At 43.7% G+C, this 16,501-nt stretch overlaps 1 protein-coding gene across 1 annotated transcript; it reads right to left on the bottom strand.

Annotated features, from left to right (window-relative positions):
- Positions 1 to 2,775: 2,775 nt before the first annotated feature.
- LOC149978857 (uncharacterized) lies at positions 2,776 to 16,391 on the bottom strand. The gene is made up of 2 exons (XM_090196085.1): positions 15,486 to 16,391; positions 2,776 to 6,480 (listed from the first exon to the last, which is right to left on the bottom strand). The coding sequence occupies exons 1-2, from the start codon at positions 15,844 to 15,846 to the stop codon at positions 4,922 to 4,924; spliced, it is 1,920 nt and encodes a 639-aa protein (XP_090052211.1). The 5' UTR covers positions 15,847 to 16,391; the 3' UTR covers positions 2,776 to 4,921.
- Positions 16,392 to 16,501: the final 110 nt, after the last annotated feature.

Here is a 16,501-nt window from a genome sequence, read left to right as displayed (position 1 = left end):
GATTTGGGTAAAGGAGAACCTGGAGAGGCTTGGGCAAGTAGCTGCGGGGGGAGGGGGGGGGGGGGGCGGTGCTGTTGGCTGAGGTTGGAGTAGCCAGGAGGAAGGCATGGCCAGCCGTTGAGAAATGCTTGTTGAAGTTTTTGATAATCATGGATTTATCGGTGGTGACAGTATTACCTAGCCTCAGTGCAGTGGGCAGCTGGGAGGAGGTGCTCTTGTTCTCCATGGACTTTACAGTGTCCCATAATTTTTTGGAGTTAGAGCTACAGGATGCAAATTTCTGCCTGAAGAAGCTGGCCTTTGCTTTCCCGACTGACTGCGTGTATTGGTTCCTGACTTCCCTGAACAGTTGCATATCGCAGGGACTATTCGATGCTATTGCAGTCCGCCACAGGATGTTTTTGTGCTGGTCGAGGGCAGTCAGGAGTGAACCAAGGGCTATATCTGTTCTTAGTTCTGCATTTTTTGAACGGAGCATACTTATCCAAAATTGTGAGGAAGTTACTTTAAAAGAAGGACCAGGCTGACGGGATGAGGTCAATATCCTTCCAGGATACCCAGGCCAGGTCGATTAGAAAGGCATGGTCGCAGAAGTGTTTTAGGGAGCGTTTGACAGTGATGAGGGGTGGTCGTTTGACTGCGGATCCGTAGCGGATACAGGCAATGAGGCAGTGATCGCTGAGATCCTGGTTGAAGACAGTGGAGGTGTATTTGGAGGGCCAGTTGGTCAGGATGACGTCTATGAGGGTGCCCTTGTTTACAGATTTTTAAAATTAGTAGTTCGAACTGTTTGGGTATGGACCTGGAATGTATGACATTACTTTGTCGGCTATCTCTGCAGTAGACTGCAACTCCTCCCCCTTTGGCAGTTCTATCTTGATGGAAAATGTTATAGTTGGGTATGGAAATTTCAGAATTTTTGGTGGCCTTCCTAAGCCAGGATTCAGACACGGCAAGGACATCAGGGTTGGCAGAGTGTGCTATAGCAGTGAGTAAAACAAACTTCTGATGTTGACATGCATGAAACCAAGGCTTTTTCGATCACAGAAGTCAACAAATGAGGGTGCCTCGGGACATGCAGGGCCTAGGTTTACCTCCACATCACCCGCGGAACAGAGGAGGAGTAGTATGAGGGTGCGGCTAAAGGCTATCAAAACTGGTCGCCTAGAGCGTTGTGGACAAAGAATAAAAGGAGCAGATTTCTGGGCATGGTAGAATATATTCAGGGCATAATGCACAGACAGGGGTATGGTGGGGTGCGGGTACAGCGGAGGTAAGCCCAGGCACTGGGTGACAATAAGAGAGGTTGTATCTATGGACATGCTGTTTGTAATGGGTGAGGTCACCGCATGTGTGGGAGGTGGGACAAAGGAGGTAGCACAACAACAGCAGGTAAAATGGCGTTGACTAGGCAGAGGGTCGGATTAACTACACACAGAGCCTGAGTGCGGCTGGGGCCGACAGATAAAAACCTAAACAAACAGAATGGAGTACCGTGATTAATGGACAGTCCAGCAGGCATCAGCTATGTAGCCAAGTGATCACAGTGTCCAGCAGGCATCAGCTATGTAGTCAAGTGATCACAGCATCAACATACATTATTGTTTCATTCAATTTCACTTCACATAAGGATATTTCATATTTTCAGAAGTTCAGAAGTCAGAACCCATCACCTGCTATGTAAAAGAGACAGAAGAATGCACAATGGTCAATGCTATCCGGGATCCTTGGGAAATCCCTACAATAACCCCAAACCTTAACCATTTTAAATGTCAACTTCAATGGGCTAGGGACGTCCCAAGGATGTATCTATACCTGAAAATACATGATCTAAGTGATTGATAGTTGGTATTCAGCAGTCAGTAAGCCTTAATTACTTTAATGAACTACTAAAATAGTGATTTTGTCAGAAAGCAGCTTTACACTTTATCGAGTGACTGATCCATTCATCCTTCCATCCCTCCTCAGCCTTCCTCTCCTCTGAAGACCCAGTGAGGGTGGAGCTCAGTCAGAGAGCTGTTGAGGGACTGGTTATGAAGAACACTTCTACAGCCAGAGAGGTGAGAGGTCGCAGATGGTAAATATTTATGTCCCCTTAGCGGTTCATCACGTAAGAAAAAGTTAATATGTTCCATCATCCATGTTTATTTACATTAGTCCAAATTGTTCACTGATATTGGTGTAATTTCTCACCCCTTTTGGCTGTATGAAAGTTAATTTCCCCTCAGGCACACACATTTGTTATTTGATATTTTGAAGGTAATTTGTGTACAATTTACTTTTCCCCACTTCTCTTTACATTGCTTATGCATATTTGGTGGCCTGATTGCATCCAGACTATGTCAAAGGCCCATCCTGTTAGATCTTAACCTAATGGAGCTTAGTGATCAGATGACAGAAATCACATTTAGGTGCCAGGTGTAACTGAGGCCATAGATGCTCCATATCCATTACTTTGAGAGCTTTATATAATATGACTAAATATATTTCATTCTGTGTTGCAGGGGCAGTCAAGAAATGGAACGGCAAGGCCACAGAACATGACATAAGCAGAGCTGTGGGAGACCACCTCAAGCCCCTGGTAGAGCCGGGGGTGGTGTTTACCACTCCACCACTCCTTCAGCAGGCTGGAAAAGTGGGATTGATCCAGTTGTTTGCTTCTGTTTTCAGTAGTTGAATCCTTTGACGTATTGTTGATTTCAACATTTTTCATCTTCAACAAATGCACTGAATTTATACTGTTTTTCATACTAAGATGGAGCAAGAATCTGTTGATTGGTTGGTCATTGGGTTAATTTATTTTGCAATATGTTCAAACCAAGCTTTAATTAAACAGCACATTTCAGAAATGGATGCAATGCAATTCACAGAAGAAAAAAAACTAATAAAAACATACACAGCAAACAAGAATAACAACTGAAAGACTAATGAACATTTCAAGGAAATGCCTTTTATGAACAAGAACTGGATGCTAAAACCCAAAATATAAGCTTGTTTTACTACATTGTTTGTTGTTACGTTCCCCAGCAAGAAAACCAAAAATGTCCCTTTAACAGAAGAGGGAACTAACAAAGAGTTACTGACAACAACCACAACTAAACAGGTGGGTTTTAGGAGGGGTTCTGAATGACACTATGGTGTCCACTGGAAGTTGACTAGTAACAACAACTGTCCCTAAAAGACACCCACCATGAGACCCACTAAATCTGCCCAAGAAGAGGCAAACAAAAGAAAAACCCACACCAAACTTAAAGACAGGAAGCAAACCAAAAAGGTGGAGCAACTAAAGGTGTTGACTCTCCACATCTATCAAGACAACTGTAGCACTGGGCCAGACACTCTTAAATAGAACCTGGACCAGCTCAGTGAAACACCTTCCCACAACCGAGATGGACAAGCCAGCACAGGTGTAACACATTCTGATACCAATATGTGCACCCAAGACACATTTCAGTTGAATGCATTCAGTTGTACAATCAATCAATCAAATGTATTTATAAAGCCCTTCTTACATCAGCTGATGTCACAGAGTGCTGTACAGAAACCCAGCGTAAAACCCCAAACAGCAAGCAATGCAGGTGTAGAAGCACGGTGGCTAGGAAAAACTCCCTAGAAAGACGAGAACCTAGGAAGAAACCACGCTCTGAGGGGTGGCCAGTCCTCTTCTGGCTGTGCCGGGTGGGGATTATAACAGAACATGGCCAAGATGTTCATAGATGACCAGCAGGGTCAAATAATAATAAACACAGTGGCTGTCGAGGGTGTAACAGATCAGCACCTCAGGAGTAAATGTCAGTTGGCTTTTCATAGCCAACCATTCAGAGTATCTCTACAACTTCCATTTCACATAATCATCTACAATATAAACATGGTGTCTTCACATACATTTAATTCTGTAATTGGTTACATTTTTACAATACATGTCAACAATTAAAAACACGTATTTCTGAATAATAATATACAATCTATAATTTTTTAATGCTTTTTCTTTCCATAGAATCCTAAAACTCACTAGCTTCAAGAACTCTCGTCTTCCTAAAACTCACTAGCTTCAAGAACTCTCGTCTTCCTAAAACTCACTAGCTTCTAGCCCAAACAAAACAAAACTCAAATCATATTAGTCACATGCGCCGTATACAACACTGGACGGCTTACACTACGAGCCTCTAACCAACAGTGCAGTTTCAAAAAATACAGAAAAGAATAAGAGATAAAACTAATCTCCAACACGGAAAAACGAGTCGAAAATAAATTGTGATCCATGGTAACACACTGGCTCATGTGCAAAACACAAATCTTTTTGACTGCCAACCCTTGAGATAATCAGCAACCAAGTTGTCCTTACCACACACGTCTGATTTCAAGAGGAAACACCTGCGAAATACGTAGTAACCTTTCACCTCACTGCGGAGCTTCTCTCTCTTTTCAGGGTTCACTCGATAGGTACAGTGGGGCAAAAAAGTATTTAGTCAGCCACCAATTGTGCAAGTTCTCCCACTTAAAAAGATGAGGCCTGTCATTTTCATCATAGGTACACTTCAACTATGACAGACAAAATGAGAAAAAAAATCCAGAAAATCACATTGTAGGATTTTTAATGAATTTATTTGCAAATTTAGGTGGAAAATAAGTATTTGGTCACCTACAAACAAACAAGATTTCTGTCTCTCACAGACCTGTAACTTCTTCTTTAAGAGGCTCCTCTGTCCTCCACTCGTTACCTGTATTAATGGCCTGTCCACAACCTCAAACAGTCACACTCCAAACACCACTATGGCCAAGACCAAAGAGCTGTCAAAGGACACCAGAAACAAAATTGTAGACCTGCACCAGGCTGGGAAGACTGAATCTGCAATAGGTAAGCAGTTTGGTTAAAATAAACTGTTAAAATAAACTACATTGTGACATTATTTCATTGATATCATGAAACAACTCCTTCATGTATTTTCTGATGTTTGATCAGAGATCTTTTACCAGAGTATCTCTTCCCACATTTATCACAGCTATAAGATTTCTGCCCTGTGTGTGTTCTCTGGTATACAGTCAGTTGGCTAGATGTAGGAAAAGTCTTCCCACATTGATCAGAGCTAGAAGGTTTCTCTCCTGTGTGTCTTCTCTGGTGCACTGTCAGATTGCTAGATTGACCAAAACTCTTTCCACATTGAACACAGCTATAGGGTTTATCTCCTGTGTGTGTTCTCTGGTGTAAAGTCAGCTGGCTATATTGACCAAAACTCTTCCCACATTGATCACAGCTATAAGGTTTCTCTCCTGTGTGTGTTCTCTGGTGTACAGTCAGAGAGCCAGATGTAGTAAAACTCTTCCCACATTGATCACAGCTATAGGGTTTCTCTCCTGTGTGTATTCTCTGGTGTACTGTCAGCTGGTCAGATTTGACAAAACTCTTCCCACAATGATCACAACTATAGGCTTTCTCTCCTGTGTGTCTTCTCTGGTGCACTGTCAGATTGCTAGATTGACAAAAACTCTTCCCACATTGACCACAGGTAAAAGGTTTCTCTCCTGTGTGTATTCTCTGGTGTAATGTCAGCTGGCTAGATTGACCAAAACTCTTCCCACATTGCCCACAGTTATAAGGTTTCTCTCCTGTGTGTGTTCTCCGGTGTAAAGTCAGAGAGCCAGATGTAGTAAAACTCTTCCCACATTGATCACAGCTATAAGGTTTCTCTCCTGTGTGTATTCTCTGGTGTAAAGTCAGCTGGTCAGATGTAACAAAACTCTTCCCACATTGATCACAACTGTAGGGTTTCTCTCCTGTGTGTCTTCTCTGGTGCACTTTCAGATTAATAGATTGACCAAAACTCTTCCCACATTGTCCACAGCTATAAGGTTTCTCTCCTGTGTGTGTTCTCTGGTGTAATGTCAGCTGGCTAGATTGACCAAAACTCTTCCCACATTGTCCACAGCTATAAGGTTTCTCTCCTGTGTGTGTTCTCCGGTGTAAAGTCAGATGACCAGATGTGGTAAAACTCTTCCCACATTGAGCACAGCTATAAGGTTTCTCTCCTGTGTGTATTCTCTGGTGTATAGTCAGCTGGCAAGATGTAGTAAAACCCTTCCCACATTGATCACAGCTATAAGGTTTCTCTCCTGTGTGTGTTCTCTGGTGTAAAGTCAGAGAGCCAGATGTAGTAAAACTCTTCCCACATTGATCACAGCTATAAGGTTTCTCTCCTGTGTGTGTTCTCTGGTGTAAGGTCAGAGAGCCAGATGTAGTAAAACTCTTCCCACATTGATCACAGCTAAAAGATTTCTCTCCTTTGTGTGTCCTCTGGTGTATTTGAAGTTTTACTGAAGAGTTGAATCTTTTCCCACAGTCAGAGCAGCAGTTAGATTTCTTCTCTGTGGGTCTCTGCTGGTGTTTCTTATGTTCTGATCTGAAGGGACTCTTCTCTGCCTCTTCAGCATCATGATGTTGTTGAGGCTCCACAGAGGATCCAGGATTGTCACATCTCTCACCTGTGTGAACGACAAAGTCAGACAGATGGTTAAAGTCCCACAACAGCAGAAATCCAGTTTATATGAGGTAAAAGGTGATGCCCAGAGCATACCCATGAAGTTGTACAACAACTGAAGTCTGTTAAATTTGACAATTAAGACAGTCAAGTTAGCAACAAGTCATATTTTGTCTTGTTTTCACATTAGTGGTAACTAGAAATAAGTTATTCAAGTTGTTGAAATCCGAAGTAGTGTGCCAATATAGGCCCCTTTCGGTGTTTGATAAAATTGCGGCACAAGGTCAATTTGATTGCAGAAACTCCTCCATGCTAATGAGGAAACCGCTAGTTATGGATGTAGTATATCTGCCTGGAGCAAAAATGGTGAGCGAAGATTTGTTTTTCACAATGTATTCTGAATATTACAGAGGAAGATCAGGAGTGCTACTCAAGGAAACTCACATTAAGCTCTGTGTCTATTCACTAATTCACCACCGTGGGGGAAAACTCAGGGGAGTTCTCATAGGCTGACTGCAAATATAGCCTCCATTTACAGGTTGCTTATGAGTGCATTTCACATTACTTTTGGATTAAAATCGTAAGGCTCGTTTGAATCTCCTGCTTAATATGTTTGGGTTATCGTCCCAAATTAACAGCATACTTTAAAAACACTTCAACCAGTAAAATGCTCTTTGGCTAGCTTTGTACACTAAGTAGTTAACAAATTGACCCATAACTTCACCTAACAACAACATAGACCTACTGTAGGACCCATAACTTCACCGAACCACAATAACTACAGACATACTAGAGCACGGCATAATGGTGTAATGAATGAAGAAGCACTTTGGTTGCTGTTGCATGTCGTGATGTTTTTCATTTGACTGTCATTCAGAAAATGATTTCCTGGATCAGTTAACATGTGACTAACTAAACAGCTACAGTATTATGTGTATTTATTGAAGAACCATGTTAATGACAGTGTCCATTTAGGTGTTGTCTATAAAGTGAAGGTGACTCTCGGTTAGAACCATTGGATTTAGCAAACTCTGAAATTATTTAGGATTTCTGTGCCCACAAACTGTTTTCCCAGCTTAACATAAGGAGCCACTAAATGATACGTAGTTAGAGAACATTTCAGAGATCTGAATACAAAAAAACTGTCCCACAGCAAGATGCAGTATTTAAGTTGAAGTTCATCATATGACAAGCTTAACGTTAGGACTATAACTATTGTACTCTGAAGGAGGGAAACGAGGTACAACATAAAATTAAATCCACACGTTATGACTATAACTACTGTTCCCTTAAGGAGGGAAACTAGGTACAACATACTATTAAATCCACACGTTATGACTATAACTACTGTTCCCTGAAGGAAGGAAACGAGGTACAACAAAAAATTTAATTTGTGCCTCGCTGGAAGCCACGCCTTCCACAGGTGATGCGCGTGAGGCTTAGATTTATTCCTTAAATGTAATATTGCTCTTCACTGACCCAGAAAGGGGAGGGGGAAAACAGGTGTTGTACGTCATTTCCCTCCTTCAGGGAACAGTCATTTTAGTCATAAAGTTATGCTCCCTTTCAGTCGGTACAACATACTATGGGGAAATTCAATCATTCCCCATGCCGACCCAAGCAGATACAAAATGAAATGGCCCCATGGCAGACCACCCAGACCGTACCCCGCAAGATGCGTCAGTTTTGTCAATTTATTCATTGTCTTTTGTTTGAAACACTCCTGTCAATGTTGATTAAGGATGCACAGCTAATCACGCTTACAGAAGTAGGACTAGTCTACCTGATTACACATATAGTAGTAGGACTTGTCTACCTGATTACACATATAGTAGTAGGACTAGTCTACCTGACTACACATATAGAAGTAGGACTTGTCTACCTGGTAACACATATAGAATTAGGACTAGTCTACCTGGTAACACATACAGTGGGGCAAAAAAGTATTTAGTCAGCCACCAATTATGCATGTTCTCCTGTTTAAAAAGATGAGGGGCCTGTAATTTTCATCATAGGTACACTTATTATTAGGAAATGGAAGACATACAAGACCACCGATAATCTCCCTTGATCTGGGGCTCCACGCAAGATCTCACTCCGTGGGGTCAAAATGATCACAAGAACGGTGAGCAAAAATCCCAGAACCACACGGGGGGACCTAGTGAATGACCTGCAGAGAGCTGGGACCAAAGTTACAAAGCCTACCATCAGTAACACACTACGCCGCCAGGGACTCATATCCTGCAGTGCCTGACGTGTCCCCCTGCTTAAGCCAGTACATGTCCAGGCCCGTCTGAAGTTTGCTAGAGAGCATTTGGATGAACCAGAAGAAGATTGGGAGAATGTCATATGGTCAGATGAAACCAAAATATAACTTTTTGGTAAAAACTCATCTCGTCGTGTTTGGAGGACAAAGAATGCTGAGTTGCATCCAAAGAACACCATACCTACTATGAAGCATGGGGGTGGAAACATCATGCTTTGGGGCTGTTTTTCTGCAAAGGGACCAGGACGAATGATCCGTGTAAAGGAAAGAATGAATGGGGCCATGTATCGTGAGATTTTGAGTGAAAACCTCCTTCCATTAGCAAGGGCATTGAAGATGAAATGTGGCTGGGTCTTTCAGCATGACAATGATCCCAAACACACCGCTTGGGCAACGAAGGAGTGGCTTTGTAAGAAGCATTAAGGTCCTGGAGTGGCCTAGCCAGTCTCCAGATCTCAACCCCATAGAAAATCTTTGGAGGGAGTTGAAAGTCTGTGTTGCCCAGCAACAGCCCCAAAACATCACTGCTCTAGAGGAGATCTGCATGGAGGAATGGGCCAAAATACCAGTAACAGTGTGTGAAACCTTGTGAAGACTTACAGAAAACGTTTGACCTCTGTCATTGCCAACAAAGGGTATATAACAAAGTATCGAGATAAACTTTTGTTATTGACCAAATACTTATTTTCCACCATAATTTGCAAATAAATTCATTAAAAATCCTACAATGTGATTTTCTGGATTTTTTTCTTCTCATTTTGTCTGTCATAGTTGATGTGTACCTATGATGAAAATTACCTCTCATCTTTTTAAGTGGGAGAACTTGCACAATTGGTGGCTGACTAAATACTTTTTTGCCCCACTGTATATATATATATATATATATAGTAGTATGACTATTCTACCTGGTTACACATATAGTAGGACTAGTCTACCTGACAACACATATAGTAGTAGGACTAGTCTACCTAACAACACATATAGTAGTAGGACTAGTCTACCTGACCACACATATAGTAGTAGGACTAGTCTACCTGACCACACATATAGTAGTAGGACTAGTCTACCTGACAACACATATAGAAGTAGGACTAGTCTACCTGACCACACATATAGTAGTAGGACTAGTCTACCTGACCACACATATAGTAGTAGGACTAGTCTACCTGACATGCACACAAATGTGACTATAAATGTTCCCATTTGGGAATGTCTGATAGTATTTCTCATTGTCTTAACGCACCACCACTAATGAGTTCTGGAGCTTCTCAAAGTAATTTTTCTTCACCTCCACAAACAGCAAGTAAACAAAGTCTAATCAAAAGCAATTGCGAATGACAAGTTCCTCAAAGTATTTTCGTAAAATATTTCCATCCCTCACCCTTTCGATAACCACTCAGCAGAAAATGGAAAAATGTAATGCTCTGATCCAGTGGAAATGTCATAAAATACTTGATTACTGTCCAGAACTCACTGGAGCAGGAAACTGAGGGCATAGAATTTTTTATACAATGTTGCAAGCTTGCTACCTGAGTTTCCTGACCCAGTTGATAGTTAAAACCTGTTGAGGACATGGCAGATTTACGCCCCCTTTGGAGATATTGGGTACCCCTAGAAAACTGAAAAAAAAATTGTAATAAATTGCTAATATATGCATATAATAATTATTATTGGATAGAAAACACTCTAAAGCTTCTAAAACCGTTGGAATTATGTCTGTAAGTATAGCAGAACTCACAGGGCATGCATTCTTCCAAACTAGTTTTGTGGTCATGAAAGTTGGAGCAACTTTGACGTCATCGCCCCCACCCTTCCCAACCACTTATGGATCTGGGGAAACTTTCCATCTCTTCCACTAGATGTCCTCATTCTGTAGAGCGTTTAATTGTTCAAATCGCGCGAGAATTGACCCTATGGGAGTGATTTGAGTAAGTGCCGCGAGAAAAAACCTGTGCATTAGGGCGCGAATTGGTCACAGCCATTCCTTTGTTCCAGCACTCCTGGGAAGAGCAAACGATGCCCGGTTGAATTGAAATTTGTTTTGTGTGTTAAAAACATCATAAAGCTTGCTTCTGCACTTAGTTTGACCTGTTTAGTCGACATATAATATGTAATTTTGAAGTTTTGATGCGCAATTTTTCCGGACCAGAGGACATTTTGGGTGCATTTCAGCTGATGTTATTAGCAGTAGCTAATACAAAGACGCAAAACTTGAAACCATACGATGTATTGGGTAAGTATGAACCCTTCCAGAACATTCTGAACGAAGACCATCGAAGGTAAGGGAATATTTATGCTTAAATCTGTGTTTCTGTTGACTCCAACATTACGGAGAAATGTAGCTTGTATCTGAGCGCCGTCTCAGCATATTGAATAGTGTGCGATTTCTGTAACGTTAAAAAGAAATGTAACAAAGCGGTTGCATAAAGAAGCAGTGTATCTTTCTAACTATATGTAGAATATGTATATTTAGCCAAAGTTTATGATGTCTATTTACGTTATCTTGCCGCGCTACCTAGATTTCCTGCGGACATTTTTGAGTAATTTCTGAACATGAGCTCATTGTAAATGGACATTTATGGATATATATGGCATATTATTGAAAAAAATAAAATGTACTGTGTAACATGTCCTATTACTGTCATCTGATGAAGATTTTCAAAAGGTTAGTGAATGATTTATTTTTTAATCCTGCTTTTATAATTTTATATTTTCTGGGACAAAATGGCTGCCTCTTGTCTTGATTTCGGTGGTGGTCTAATATAAATATGTGGTGTGTTTTCGCCGTAAAACATTTAAAAAATCTGACATGCTGGGTAGATGAACAAGGTGTTTATCTTTCATTTGAGCTATTGGACTTGTTAATGTGTGGAGGTTAAATATTTCTAAGAATATTTTTGCGTTCCATGCGCCACGGGTTGAGCTGAACGGGGGGGGGGGGGGGTGGCGTTCCTCTAGAGGAACTCCTGGCATCAACTTAATACAATGTTTAAAGTTTGTTGTAGACAGGCCATGTGCAGCCAATGTGATTTCTAGGATATTTATTTTTATCCAGATATTTTCTACCTGCAGAATACAATGTTTTCATTTTTTGGCTTTATGTAGGCTATATTATTTAACATAGTTGGCAATGGCAATAAAAGATACTTTTAGATATCTATAATTTTCATTTAGATTTAGATAGAACGTAGATGAATCACAGACAATGATTTTGAGATACTATTATAATTTAAATGAAACTGTTCCATGAAAATGTGCATTTGAAAATCATTACTGGCACACAGATTGGTAGAAATGGTCAGATAAATTGGCACTCCAACTGGAAAAGGTTGCAGACTGCTGGTGTAGTCTATTACTGAAAATTTCAGGAGCAGAACAGCAGAATTTACGAAGTCCAGCAGCAGAGGGGGGAGGCTCCCTCTGGTCAGGTGGTGTGTTGACGACCGGCTCCCTCTGGTCAGGTTGTGTGTTGACGACCGGCTCCCTCTGGTCAGGTTGTGTGTTGACGACCGGCTCCCTCTGGTCAAGTTGTGTGTTGACGACCGGCTCCCTCTGGTCAGGTGGTGTGTTGACGACCGGCTCCCTCTGGTCAGGTGGTGTGTTGACGACCGGCTCCCTCTGGTCAGGTGGTGTGTTGACGACCGGCTCCCTCTGGTCAGGTTGTGTGTTGACGACCGGCTCCCTCTGGTCAGGTTGTGTTGACGACCGGCTCCCTCTGGTCAGGTTGTGTGTTGACGACCGGCTCCCTCTGGTCAGGTTGTGTGTTGACGACCGGCTCCCTCTGGTCAGGTTGTGTGTTGACGACCGGCTCCCTCTGGTCAGGTTGTGTGTTGACGACCGGCTCCCTCTGGTCAGGTTGTGTGTTGACGACCGGCTCCCTCTGGTCAGGTTGTGTGTTGACGACCGGCTCCCTCTGGTCAGGTTGTGTGTTGACGACCGGCTCCCTCTGGTCAGGTTGTGTGTTGACGACCGGCTCCCTCTGGTCAGGTTGTGTGTTGACGACCGGCTCCCTCTGGTCAGGTTGTGTGTTGACGACCGGCTCCCTCTGGTCAGGTTGTGTGTTGACGACCGGCTCCCTCTGGTCAGGTTGTGTTGACGACCGGCTCCCTCTGGTCAGGTTGTGTGTTGACGACCGGCTCCCTCTGGTCAGGTTGTGTGTTGACGACCGGCTCCCTCTGGTCAGGTTGTGTGTTGACGACCGGCTCCCTCTGGTCAGGTTGTGTGTTGACGACCGGCTCCCTCTGGTCAGGTTGTGTGTTGACGACCGGCTCCCTCTGGTCAGGTTGTGTGTTGACGACCGGCTCCCTCTGGTCAGGTTGTGTGTTGACGACCGGCTCCCTCTGGTCAGGTTGTGTGTTGACGACCGGCTCCCTCTGGTCAGGTTGTGTGTTGACGACCGGCTCCCTCTGGTCAGGTTGTGTGTTGACGACCGGCTCCCTCTGGTCAGGTTGTGTGTTGACGACCGGCTCCCTCTGGTCAGGTTGTGTGTTGACGACCGGCTCCCTCTGGTCAGGTTGTGTGTTGACGACCGGCTCCCTCTGGTCAGGTTGTGTGTTGACGACCGGCTCCCTCTGGTCAGGTTGTGTGTTGACGACCGGCTCCCTCTGGTCAGGTTGTGTGTTGACGACCGGCTCCCTCTGGTCAGGTTGTGTGTTGACGACCGGCTCCCTCTGGTCAGGTTGTGTGTTGACGACCGGCTCCCTCTGGTCAGGTTGTGTGTTGACGACCGGCTCCCTCTGGTCAGGTTGTGTGTTGACGACCGGCTCCCTCTGGTCAGGTTGTGTGTTGACGACCGGCTCCCTCTGGTCAGGTTGTGTGTTGACGACCGACTCCCTCTGGTCAGGTTGTGTGTTGACGACCGGCTCCCTCTGGTCAGGTTGTGTGTTGACGACCGGCTCCCTCTGGTCAGGTTGTGTGTTGACGACCGGCTCCCTCTGGTCAGGTTGTGTGTTGACGACCGGCTCCCTCTGGTCAGGTTGTGTGTTGACGACCGGCTCCCTCTGGTCAGGTTGTGTGTTGACGACCGGCTCCCTCTGGTCAGGTTGTGTGTTGACGACCGGCTCCCTCTGGTCAGGTTGTGTGTTGACGACCGGCTCCCTCTGGTCAGGTTGTGTGTTGACGACCGGCTCCCTCTGGTCAGGTTGTGTGTTGACGACCGGCTCCCTCTGGTCAGGTTGTGTGTTGACGACCGGCTCCCTCTGGTCAGGTTGTGTGTTGACGACCGGCTCCCTCTGGTCAGGTTGTGTGTTGACGACCGGCTCCCTCTGGTCAGGTTGTGTGTTGACGACCGGCTCCCTCTGGTCAGGTTGTGTGTTGACGACCGGCTCCCTCTGGTCAGGTTGTGTGTTGACGACCGGCTCCCTCTGGTCAGGTTGTGTGTTGACGACCGGCTCCCTCTGGTCAGGTTGTGTGTTGACGACCGGCTCCCTCTGGTCAGGTTGTGTGTTGACGACCGGCTCCCTCTGGTCAGGTTGTGTGTTGACGACCGGCTCCCTCTGGTCAGGTTGTGTGTTGACGACCGGCTCCCTCTGGTCAGGTTGTGTGTTGACGACCGGCTCCCTCTGGTCAGGTTGCGTGTTGACGACCGGCTCCCTCTGGTCAGGTTGCGTGTTGACGACCGGCTCCCTCTGGTCAGGTTGCGTGTTGACGACCGGCTCCCTCTGGTCAGGTTGTGTGTTGACGACCGGCTCCCTCTGGTCAGGTTGTGTTGTAGTGATTGTGATTCATGACAAACCATTTTTACAAATCCGCCAAGGCACCAAGTTTGAGAAGGGTTTAAAACAAAGGTTTCAAACCAATTCATGAATGTAATTCAATCTAGGTATGTCTTGCCTTTAATGTAAGGGCATGAAAAAAAAATTGGCTGAATATTATACGATGACTTATCAACAGCTCTAATAATTTGACCCACACAGGAAATCTACACTGGCAATTCTAGAATATACTTTATATCCTAGAAACCTGGTTAAACTATCATTATGACATCATGGATGAATTCTAAAATATACTATATAGCCTAGAAACCTGGTTAAATTATCATTATGACCTCATGGATGGCCAGTCGTTGTATTCATTGTGTATTGAATTCAGGGGGTAGCCCTGAGCTGAACTCAAACCTGGGTCCAGCGACTGTCAAGACAGCACCTTATAACTGTTACGTCTATACTTCTTGACGAGGTCGCTAGCTGTTGGGTTAAGGTTTCTACAATATCGTTCTTTATGAATTTGAGAGTGGTTACACTTTTCCTTCCCCCATCCCTTAGCTGTTTAAGTCTCTGGGCAGCCATTTTGTTTCTGTTTTAAAAAAAAAAACACAACCCAGCAATCTGCAGTTCAAACAATAACAAATCTGTCATTCCACCACTGTCTTGGTAATAAAATGATTATGGGGTTGGAGAAATGTAACTACAGACAGACAGACCTATGGATGCAAGGACTGACCATCCATTATATCAACATTATAGTTTTAACCATGTTTTTACCATGTTGAGGCGATACAGTGTTGATTTACATTGTTTCTAAACATTATAGTAAAAAAAGCTTATTTGGTGTTCAGGTGGGGTACAACAGCTGAACTAAGCTCCTGAGGCATGTGTTATATTCTTCAAGAATCAATGGCTATAAATAAATAATTTAAAAGTCACAATATGGATGTAACAATTGCAGATTTCCCCTTTAACACCAAACATCAGTCAGTTCAACAACTGCAGAGTTTGTGCCTCTGTTTGTAAGACAGTACTTACGAGTGTTTATCAGGGAACGGTTTCTCAAAACCATCTTATGGCTAAATTCATCATTAGAACCATTGGATGCCTTAAGATGCGTTTGGGAAACCGGGCCCAGATATCCAGTTTCCTCCTCTTCTTCCTCCTCTTTTTTCGATATAACAGTCATCTCTCCATCCTCCTCTTTCAATCCATAAACTGCATCCTCCTCTACTTTTACTGTAACATCCGCCTCCTCTTTCACTCTGAACGCGTCTTTTTCTTCTTTCACAGTAACAGCCTCACTCTCTACTTCTTGTTTTACTGTGATATCCTCCTCTTCCTCCATCCAGCAGACCTCATCTTCTATAGCAGGAGGAGAGAAGCTTAGTGACCGCATGGTCTGGGACGTTAGCTAGCTAGGCTAATGCTAACTTAACCAGGCCGCTAGCTGACTAATAACAACACCGTAAATATTAAATTAAATCGGATAACTAACTAGACGACATAAGTGGGTTTAAAACACAGTGGCTAATATGCACTAACGCGTCTAAAGAGCTTTATTGGTTCAGCTATTTTGTCTGGCAAGGTACCGAGGTGTCTGACTAACTGTTGTTGCTGTTGAAAGAAGCGTTCCGTCCACTAGATTATACGTCACAGTAGCAGCATTGCCTTAAATTCCCAGTCCGCCCTCTGTTGCCTGGAGTGGGTAACGCAGTTGAGTAAAATGTATATTTAATTTTCAGACAACAAGCTAAAGTGTAGGGATGTCACGTAGGGACGTTTGATTCCGGGAATACGAGGCATGCGTCCAAATCGCGAAGCTGTATACTTCAAAGCAGTGTGATGCCTGTATCATTTTATCAGCAGCACGTCATCAATGACGTCTGAAGCTTCATTGCATCGAATAACCACCTGATTGGTTTGGTTTTGGGCTGGTTCGTTTCGTTTCGTTTTAAAATAATCTTTGTCTGAAAATAAAATATGATCCTCAACTGCGTTTCCCATCCAGTCAGCAGACGGCGATGTGAGTCTTTCAGGCGACGCTTCCAGCG

The sequence above is a fragment of the Oncorhynchus mykiss genome, chromosome 13 (genome assembly GCF_057628025.1).
Source record: "Oncorhynchus mykiss isolate SJ-2025 chromosome 13, ASM5762802v1, whole genome shotgun sequence".
Taxonomy (NCBI): domain Eukaryota; kingdom Metazoa; phylum Chordata; class Actinopteri; order Salmoniformes; family Salmonidae; genus Oncorhynchus; species Oncorhynchus mykiss.
Note: the sequence above shows the minus strand (reverse complement) of the source record. Positions and strands in the feature narration are given on the sequence as shown.